The sequence below is a fragment of the Leucopleurus acutus genome, assembly GCF_964270905.1.
Source record: "Leucopleurus acutus genome assembly, chromosome: 5".
Taxonomy (NCBI): Eukaryota; Metazoa; Chordata; class Mammalia; order Artiodactyla; family Delphinidae; genus Leucopleurus; species Leucopleurus acutus.
The window spans coordinates 11,569,894-11,579,752 of NC_139147.1; the positions used below are offsets into that span (position 1 = coordinate 11,569,894).

At 43.6% G+C, this 9,859-nt stretch overlaps 1 protein-coding gene across 2 annotated transcripts; it reads left to right on the forward strand.

The window, feature by feature from the left end:
- The first annotated feature begins 1,907 nt into the window (after positions 1-1,907).
- On the forward strand, positions 1,908-6,525 carry DNAJC28 (DnaJ heat shock protein family (Hsp40) member C28). Of its 2 annotated transcripts, none has more exons than XM_082839430.1 (2): positions 1,908-1,987; positions 3,721-6,525. In XM_082839430.1, exon 2 carries the CDS (start codon positions 3,752-3,754, stop codon positions 4,910-4,912), a length of 1,161 nt encoding a protein of 386 aa, XP_082695556.1. In that variant the 5' UTR covers positions 1,908-1,987; positions 3,721-3,751; the 3' UTR covers positions 4,913-6,525. The 2 variants fall into 2 exon arrangements, with proteins under 2 accessions (XP_082695556.1, XP_082695555.1); XM_082839429.1 differs by having other exon boundaries at positions 1,915-2,193.
- The last annotated feature ends 3,334 nt before the right edge of the window (positions 6,526-9,859 follow it).

The following is a 9,859-nucleotide window of genomic DNA, read 5'->3' on the forward strand; positions in this document are numbered from 1 at the left end:
GGCAGTCCAGTTGTTAGGGTTCTGCGCTTCCACTGCAGGGGGCACTGGTTCCATCCCTGGTGAGGGAAACTAAGATCCCAGATCCCACAAGCCATGTGGCATGGCCAAAAAAAATAAATAATAATATTGTATCTATGTTAAATCTGCTGAATTTGAAAACAGTGCTAGGATGATGTAAGAGAACGCCCTTGTTTTGAGGAAACAAATACTTAAGTACTTTAGGGTAAAGGGACGTAGAACATGTAATTATTTTTAAATACTGAAGTACTTTGGGTAAAGGAACATAATATATGCAATTACTTTTAAATAATTCAGAAAGAAATACATACATGGAGAAAGAGAGAAAATGGTAAAGCAACTCTTGGTAGCTTAACCAATACCAGAAACTGCCTACCTCCACCATTTCATATAAATAAGAAAAATAATCCCCCAAGTCAGTTAGCTAATTTACACTTTGCAGCTGAAAGCGTGCTTTACTGATAACTCAGCTGACTCCAATTCACCTTCTACATGTACAGAATCACACTATAGAATTGACATTCTGAAAACAGAAATGGACTTAGAGTCCCAGTAACTTACAGTCTAGTCACTTAACCAAGTCACTTAACTGCTCGCGGTTAAAGTATAGTTACTTATAAGATGCGAACATCAAAATGGCATTTGTGATGAGTGCATTGTAAAATGCATAAGTGCTATATAAGTACGGGTGTTTCTAAAACTGTGTTTCTGCTTTTTTACCCTTTTATAGCTTTGTTTAAAATATTGGCTAGAAGAGTTAAAACTTGTAGAAACATTTTCTTTCGCACAGGAGTTCTTCTACGCTCATTGTTTGCTTATAAGGAAATACTTCTGAATAAGAATTTAACCATTTTCTGCACACTACATAGAAGGTAACAAATTATTACACTGTCTATAACTCAGAAGCCTTTCTAGGCTAATACCTATTTCTGGCTTCTTTTAGGAGACACAATCATAACAAATATATTTAATGTGCCAGGCATTGTGCAAAGTGGCATACGTACATTGTGTAATTCTCACAAAAACTCAGTGAGTTCGATGCAATTATTATTTCATCATCAGTAAAATGGGGAAAGCAATAGCAATTACCTCACAGGTCTGTTGTAAGGATTTGAAAAGACTATACATAGAGCATTTAGCACAGTGCTTGGCCAAAAGTAACTGCTAAATACAGTTTACCATTAGTTGGTACCTTCATTTTACAGATAAACAGACACAGAAAAAAAGGCAAGTGTAAGCAACAGGATCTTCAACTCAGGTCTGACTCCCCAAGTTTCTGCCGCTTTCTTTCTTCTTTCTTTTTTTACAATTATCTCCTCGTACAGTAGGGGGGAAAAGTAAATCCCCATGATAGTGGCTGAACTTAAAGCCAGGAAACACCTAATTTAATTGTCTTCGACTGTGCTTACCCTCTACCAACGCCAGGCAGAGTGAGCTGCTCACTACGTTCTTGAACTAATGAAAGACTAGGTTTCTAACCCGGGTGAGCTAGATCTTTCTGGGCTGGGTAGTTTCCTCGTCTCTGAGCTGGTGTCCCCGGCTGCAGACCCGAAGAGGCTGTTCAGGTCCTGTTCGGGGAAACGGACTTGTCTTCCCCTTCTCAAAAAACAATTTACCGCGGGCCACTGCCCTCCGACCCACTAGGACTTGAAGGGTCCCAACCTACATTCGCCTACGGTAACTCCTATATGTCTCCACCACCTGCACGGCAACCTTCTCGGAGCCCGGCTCTACCCGCGCCTTCCTCTTGGCAGACGCAGGCGCAGGCGCGCGGCAGAGTTCTGCGCGCGTCGCACTTCCCGGCAAACTACAGCTCCCAGAATCCCCGTCGATCGATCCACCTCCCACTCGAGGTGGGGGCGGAGGCGGAGCAGATTGTCTGGGGAGGGGCGTATCATCTTGAAATGTCCTGCTCGTGTCCTCTTGGGAAGAGTTCGTTTTAAAAGAGATTCTGGGGTTCCCTGATAAGGTAGGACATCTGTTTCTCTTAGGTATAATACTGCCCTCCGCACCCCGAGGGTTCCCTCAGTGTAAAACGCAGGTGGTCTAGTCCAGCGGAGACACTTGCCCCCGGCTACGACGGGGAAGCCTGAAGAGTGAAGGGCCCATCGCCTACGCATGCGCACAGGCGTAGCATGGGGGCGGGAGCCGCTGAGCCCCTTCCCAGCATCTGAGGTGAGTAGGGGGCGGGGCGGGGCGGGGCGTGTACCGGGTTGGGACTGACCACTCCCCATCGACGGCCACAGTTCGCACAATCACTACTATCCCAATCAACTCTGAAACTCCCAGACCCCAATTGTCCGGAAAATTGGAATCCCCAGGAGCTCAGTTTTAGCGTTTATACATCAAAATACTGTTTTCAGTTAAACCACTTCCAGCATTTCACTGCCATTATCTGTGTACAAGACTTTCTTCTCTACTATACCGTGCTTTTTGTTTGTTTTGGGTTTTTTTTTTTGCGGTACGTGGGCCTCTCACCGCTGTGGCCTCTCCCGTTGCGGAGCACAGGCTCCGGACGCGCAGGCCCAGCGGCTGTTGGCTTACGGGCGCAGCCGCTCCGCGGCATGTGGGATCCTCCCGGACCGGGGCACGAACCCGTGTCCCCTGCATCGGCAGGCGGACTCCCAACCACTGCGCCGCCAGGGAAGCCCTACCGTGTTTTTTTTTTTTTAAATAAATTTATTTATTTTTGGCTGTGTTGGGTGTTCGTTGCTGCCTGCAGGCTTTCTCTAGTTGTGGCGAGTGGGGGCTACTCTTGGTTGCAGTGCACGGGCTTCTCATTGCGGTGGCTTCTTGTTGCAGAGCACGGGCTCTAGGTGCGCAGGCTTCAGTAGTTGTGGCACGTGGGCTCAGTAGTTGTGGCACATGGGCTTAGTTGTGGCTCACGGGCTCAGTAGTTGTGGCGCACGGGCTTAGTTGCTCCGCAGCATGTGGGATCTTCCTGGACCAGGGCTCGAACCCGTGTCCCCTGCATTGGCAGGCGGATTCTTAACCACTGCACCACCAGGGAAGCCCTATACCGTGCATTTTTAAAATAGTAGCGAACATATTGGGAGGCCTCACCTTTCATCTTGGTTTTCCGGCATGCAGCAGATAGCGCCTTCCTAACAAGCTGTAGAGCTTAAAGTCTTTTGGACACTTGATTCTGTTCAATTTAGTGTCAGACTAGGTACATACTTTGTCATGTTCTCTGATTGTTTCACGTATGTCTTCTCATGACAGGACTCCTTGGGACGATAAAGACAATGATACACTCACTAACTAAAGAAATGGTGGTGCCAATGAAATTTATAATCTGCTGGGGATACAGACAATTAAGCAAGGGGCTTATTGTGCCCTAACCCTAACCATTTTGCTTACAACTTGCTGTGGGACTTGATTATGTTGCTTAACCTTCTGGGCCTACATTTTCTCACAAAATGAGAAGATTGGACTAGATGATCTCTCAGAACTTGCCAGCTCTAAAATTCTGTGGTTAGTTAGTGAGGAGTAGAATCCAGATTATATCATAATATTTTAATGCAAAGCATCATCAACTTCCATTTCTCTGCTAACATAAATGGAATATAGCTACAAGAATTTTGGCAGCAACATTAGAAAGAACTACCCCTTGTTGTACTGTAATTTAATCCTTATTGCTGAAAATATGAATTTAGCTGATAATACAACTGTCTTCACCCTATATTTGTTGTCGTTTTATAGATCATTGCTAGGAAGAACTCTGGGTACAATAATGAACACAGTGTATGTGATGATGGCTCAAATCTTAAGATCTCATCTGATAAATGCTTCAGTGATTCCTAATCGAATGAAAATGGGTCCATATCTTGGTGTCATTAGAACTAGAATGATGTCAACTCATAAATCCAAAAAGAATATGAGAGAATATTATAGGCTGCTGAATCTGGATGAAGGATGCTCTGCAGATGACGTCAGGGAATCTTTTCATAAGCTTGCCAAGCAATACCATCCAGATGGTGGCTCTAATACTGCTGATGCTGCAACATTTATAAGGATCGAAGAAGCTTATAGGAAGGTGCTTTCCCACGTGATAGAACAAACAAATGCCAGACAGAGTAAAGTTGAAGAAACAGAAGAAGAAGAAAAAAAATTCAAATATAACACACCCCAACACCGGCATTATTTAAGTTTTGAGGGTATTGGTTTTGGGACTCCAAGTCAACGAGAGAAGCAGTATAGGCAATTTAGAGCAGACCGTGCAACTGAGCAAGTGATGGAATACCAAAAGCAGAAACTGCAAAGCCAGTATTTCACCAATAGTATAACTGTTAAAGATGTAAGACACAGTAAGGAACAAAAGATAACTCAAGCAATAGAACGTTTGGTGGAGGATCTCATTCAGGAATCAATGGCAAAAGGAGACTTTGATAATCTCAGTGGGAAAGGAAAACCTCTAAAAAAATTTTCTGGCTGTTCATATATTGATCCCATGACTCACAACCTGAACAGAATATTGATAGATAATGGATACCAACCAGAATGGATCCTAATGCAAAAGGAAATAAAGGATACTATTGATCAACTCAGAGAGGCAATTTTAGTGTCGAGGAAAAAACTTGGGAATCCAATGACACCAACTGAACAGAAACAGTGGAACCAAGTTTGTGAGCAGTTTCAAGAAAACATCAAAAAACTAAACAAGCGAATTAATGACTTTAATTTAATTGTTCCCCTTCTGACCAGGCAAAAAGTCCATTTTGATGCACAGAAAGAAATTGCCAGAGCCCAGGAAATATATGAGACGCTTATAAAAGCACAAGAAGTCCCAGATAAAAACCCAAATAACTTTGATCAGGGAGAAGGAGAGAAAACACCTGGAGTCAAGACAGGTTTCTTTAACTGGATGAATGTGTGGCAATTTATTAAAACATGACCATCTCATTGCTCACAGAACTGCCCCCAGTCATTTTCAGTACTACTGACATCACACATAGAGGCTGAGATTTCTTTCTGTAACACAAGAGTCTGAGAACTGTGTGCCCCTGTACTTTTCACAAAACAAGTCACGTCTCCAGTGATGTGTAGATGAGAGAGCTGTAAGAAACTAAGTCAGAGAAATATTCAACCAGCTTTGCTCTGAGGATATGGCAAAACAAGAGGAGAACTTACTTTTAAGGAAACAATTTAATACATTTCAGTTCGTAAATGTCGGTCATCAGGTGAAAGGAGTTAGGATAGGGACTCAGGCTGGGAATCATAAAGGGTATTCCAAAGTCTTAGTGCAGTTTTAAACTCTAATTTAAAAATATTTGTTGTTTGCCATCTTCAAACATAGGTACTTCAACAACAACTAAGAATGTATCATGAAAGGTCACAAAATGAAAGAAGTATGGAATGTAGGCAACTAAACCTCCAAATGATGTATGTTTTTCACAAGTTTGCTGCATTTATACACCTGAGGTTATTAAAGCACAAATTTTTCTAAGACTTTTGGGACATTCTCTATATGGTTGGAAATGTTAAGATCAGAAAATTAGCCTAGTGGAGTTATGACACTCTTCTTTTTTATAAAGCCCTTCTCTCTGGGTACTGAATAAAGAAACCACCAAATATCTTGGTTGTACTTTTTCCTGCCTAACTTCATGAGCCATTAGCAGCACAGATCCATCAGCCAAGCTAGCTGATTTAGCTATTCTAGAAATAGACTCCAATGTCCACTTTTAAAGAGTTTGAAAGTATTTTCTGACCTTTCAGAGGTGGGGGAAAAAAAAATCCTTGGGCTCAATGGAAACAAGATTTCACCTTTGGCTTCATCTCTAATCAGAGTTGAAGTGTTAGGTTTACATAAACCTACCTGAAGCCTTTCTTTGTTATGTATCAAACTCCCCAGAGGCTTTTTCAGTGATACGAAAAACTCAGTTTACTGTCTTAGGGATCCAATTTCCTGTCTTAGGAACCCTTTAATAAACAAAGATAGGGTACCCACTTGCACCTTTGGCAAATGACAGGAGATTGACATCCATGAGATTGTGTCTCAACCACTTTCAGAAAGACCTGACTTCTTTAGGTTTGTGTAACTGCCTATTCACAGAATCGGGCAACTAGAGGATAATGGAGAGTGGTCAAAAGGAGCAGGTCTGTTTCCTTATTTAATTCGGAGCGCTGTACTATGGAAGTGCCCCAGAAGCATGTCACTTGCCCCTCTGATTTTGGAAGAACAAGTTATTTTGTAAAGTGTGTGATAGTTAAATAAAATTACATCTTCAAAAGGAAATTTCAGACCTTTCTGCTTACATGATGGGGCATTAATTGGCATATGTCATTACTTTATTGAATGAGTTATCATTAGCTTCTGCAATGATATATTATTCTAAATACAATTGTGAACAGTGTGAAATAAGAGTTTATAATAAAAGCTATAGTTCCAAAACATTTTAGAAGGCTATGATTCTGTGAATCTTGTTAAATATTAGAATTAGATACCTAATTACATTGCAGCAACATATATGAATGAAACCATTTTTGCTATTAGATAATGAGAAGTCAAAGTTATCAGGAAACTCCAGTAATTCCTAATTTCAGCACAGCACACTTGATGTTTGTAAATGTTGTCTATATTAATAAAGTTAATAAAGTTAATTAATAAAGTTAATTTTAATGATTAAAGTTAATTTTAATGATTGTTTTATAAACAACTAATAGTAATAAAAAGCATATTTTTGCCTGGCCATCTAAGTTAATCTTTTTTGTCTTTTTTATGGATAATGTTAAAACTGACTGAGACATGGACTATTCTTTTTTTTTTTTTTTGACTATTCTTGTTAAGAAGGCAAATTTGCCTATGTAAAAACAGATTCACTTATTTAAATAACTACATTCCAGGCCAGAAAAAAAGATTTGGGCCGGTTCATTGGAGTTTGTGGAATAGGAATCTGACACTTACCTCTGTTTTGATGTATTGTGTTAGCCAAAAAGTTTGTTCCGGTTTTTCCGTAACATCTCATGGATGTTGGTGACCCAACAGCTTGAGGATAGATCCTCAGATCACAGATCACAGGCTTTTATCTCTGAGTTGTGTCCTTGTTCTGTGTGCCTGAGGTTCGGCCTCAGTCAGTAGTCTGGTCCCTCAGGACTATAGTTTTAAGTTCCTTGATAGAACTACTACATTATTATTCATTTTCTTCATCGTGCTCCCAGGATATAGCCCTGGTTTGGGGGGTACCCCTCCTAGAGATGGGTGTCCCCTGTAACGTTGTCTATATGGCTGGGGCCATACTTCCCTGCTACCAACTGCCTGAGTCCCCATCCCCGGGCCTCAGCCACCTTCTGGGACATTTCCGATACCTCTCAGGCACAACTCATGCTGATTTGCCTGTTCCTGGAAGTACTGATTTTCCTTTTCGACAAAGTTCTGTTCATTCATACGGTTACTGAAGTCCTGCAAGGCAAGCCACCATTCCACCATCTGGATTCTCAGAAATCAGTACCTGGGGTGGGGTGCAGCAAAAGGATGCCTCACCCCCAAATGTAGCCCTCAGATACTCACTTTGCTTGGTATTCCTGCTACCACTGCGACCTAGCTCCAGGGGTGGGGGCTGGGCGGGGGTACTAGGCTTCCTCTCCTTCTCTGGCCTAAGGGCAGACCCAGAGGTGTTGTCATAATACCTCTTGCCTGGCTGAGACCAGACTGGAACATCCAAACACAGCTTTCCTCAAGGCTCAGGGATGACAGAAAAGAAAGGAAGACAGTCCCTAGGATGGGATGATACAGCTTGTGACCCTCTCCAGTTTGCCTCGGAGCCCAGTCCCCAGCCTGCTGGGGAGGGAAAGAGCACACCCTCTTCCACTTTTGGCAGGGCCCTCAAGTGCCCTCAGCATGCCTCTCCTCCCCCACATCTAGGCTAGGAAAGTAAGGTCTTAAGGCAGGGGTCCCCAACCCCCAGACTGCGGACCAGTAGCGGTCCGACGTCTGTTAGGAACCGGGCTGCACAGCAGGAGGTGAGCAGCGGGCGAGCGAGCGAAGCTTCATCTGCCGCTCCCCATCGCTCCCACCGCTCCCCACCGCTCCCCACCGCTCCCCACCGCTCCCCATCGCTCCCCACCGCTCCCCACCGCTCCCCATCACTCACATTACCGCCTGAGCCCTGAACCATCCCCTCCCCCTCCCCATCCCTGCCGCCCCAGTCCATGGAAAGCTTGTCTTCCACAAAACTGGTCCCTGGTGCCAGAAAGGTTGGTGACTGCTGTCTTAAGGGACTTCCTTTACCGCCAAGACTGATTTCAAAGGTCTGGCTTCCTGTTCAAAGACCCACATCTTCCCTAGGTGATTGATGTCCCCCCAGCCCCACTAAGTGGCAGATCCTACCTGAAGGTTTCAACAGGACAGATAACATCTGAATACACTCCAGTAAGATTAAGATTGTTACAAGAGACCTACTCACAGTTATGTGTGTAGTGGGTGGGAGGTCTTTCCCGGTGCACCAAGAGGACCTTGTATTGAGGAGCATATGGTCCAGTGGCAACTTGGCTTTGGCATTTATAGCTGGGCCTCTGTGCTCTCTGTGGTTTTATCCTGCAGGGGAACCTGGTTCCATGGCCTCATCCTCTCAGCTCCTCCATTCAACCACAGTTTATGCCATGATTGGCCCAGCCGAGCCCCAAGATTCCCAGTGAGCTTTGCTTAAATGGATAGTAGACAATTGTTGTACTTTTGGTTGCCCATCATCTTCCAAATAGTCCACCCATATTGATGACGGCATCTGTCATTCATCTGGGGAGGATGTGGTTCTTAGCACAGGAAGTCAGACCTTTGAAGTTGGTCTTGGCAAGAGAGAAAATCCTAGTTCACTTAAATATGCTCAGAAATGGGTGCCTGACCTAGACTGCCAACAAGACTTGTCCTTGGGAGACATGTGTTCAGAATGAGGCATGGGAGGAAATGCGTTGGTTCTCTGTGAAAGTTCCACTTGGCTGGTACAGGAAGGCAGTGGCTGCCAGGTGGAACTGCTGGCCCAGAAGTGGCATCAGTGCTGGTGGCAGTGGCACTCAAGTTCCTGGCTTCTAGTGCATGGTGGCCACAGCCATTCCTGTGTTTTTTTCACCAGCCCAGTTCTTCAGTGTGGTTTTAGGCATTGTTCCTGGAAACAACCTTGAGCCAGTTTCTCCACCCTCCCCAAACTTCCAGTGTCCTTTAGTAAATCCCTTTTCTGCTTAATCCAGCTAGAGGCAGGACTGCCATTTGCAACTAAGAAATGTGACCGATACGGATGAGATCATGGGAATTTCATGGTTTGGGGATAAACGGGCACTATACACTAGATTGTAGGGCCTGGGGCACGTGGACTCATTAAACTTTCAGCTCTGCCACTTTGTAGGTGTATGATCCGTGACCAAACCTCACAGACCTACAGGTTTCTCAGGTGTAAACAGGAATGCTTCTTATGAGGATTCAATGATCTATTGTACGTGAAGAATCCTGTGTGGTTAATGAAACGCGATGAGCACTCCATCCTAAGTATTACATTATGTACCCTGTTGTGCTAATATAATAATAAACAGAAGTTTTTATTATTTTTAAGATTTGTTGAAAAAAAATGTTCCATAGTTCTTCTCTTGGGGAAGTATTGATTTCAAAGCAAATCTTGCCAGTTTCAGTCAGTTTCCTGCATTGACTGAAATTTCTCTGTCACATCTTCAGCTAGCTGCAGGCTTTAAATGAAAATGTAGAAGGCAGTCAAGAAAGGCCACAAATTGTATGATTCCATTTGTATGAAAAGTCCAGAGTAGGCCAGTCTGTAGAGACAGAAAGTAGATCAGTGCTTGCCTAGGGCTGTAAGGAAATGAGTGACTGCTAATGGTGACAGGTTTTCTTTTGGGGGGT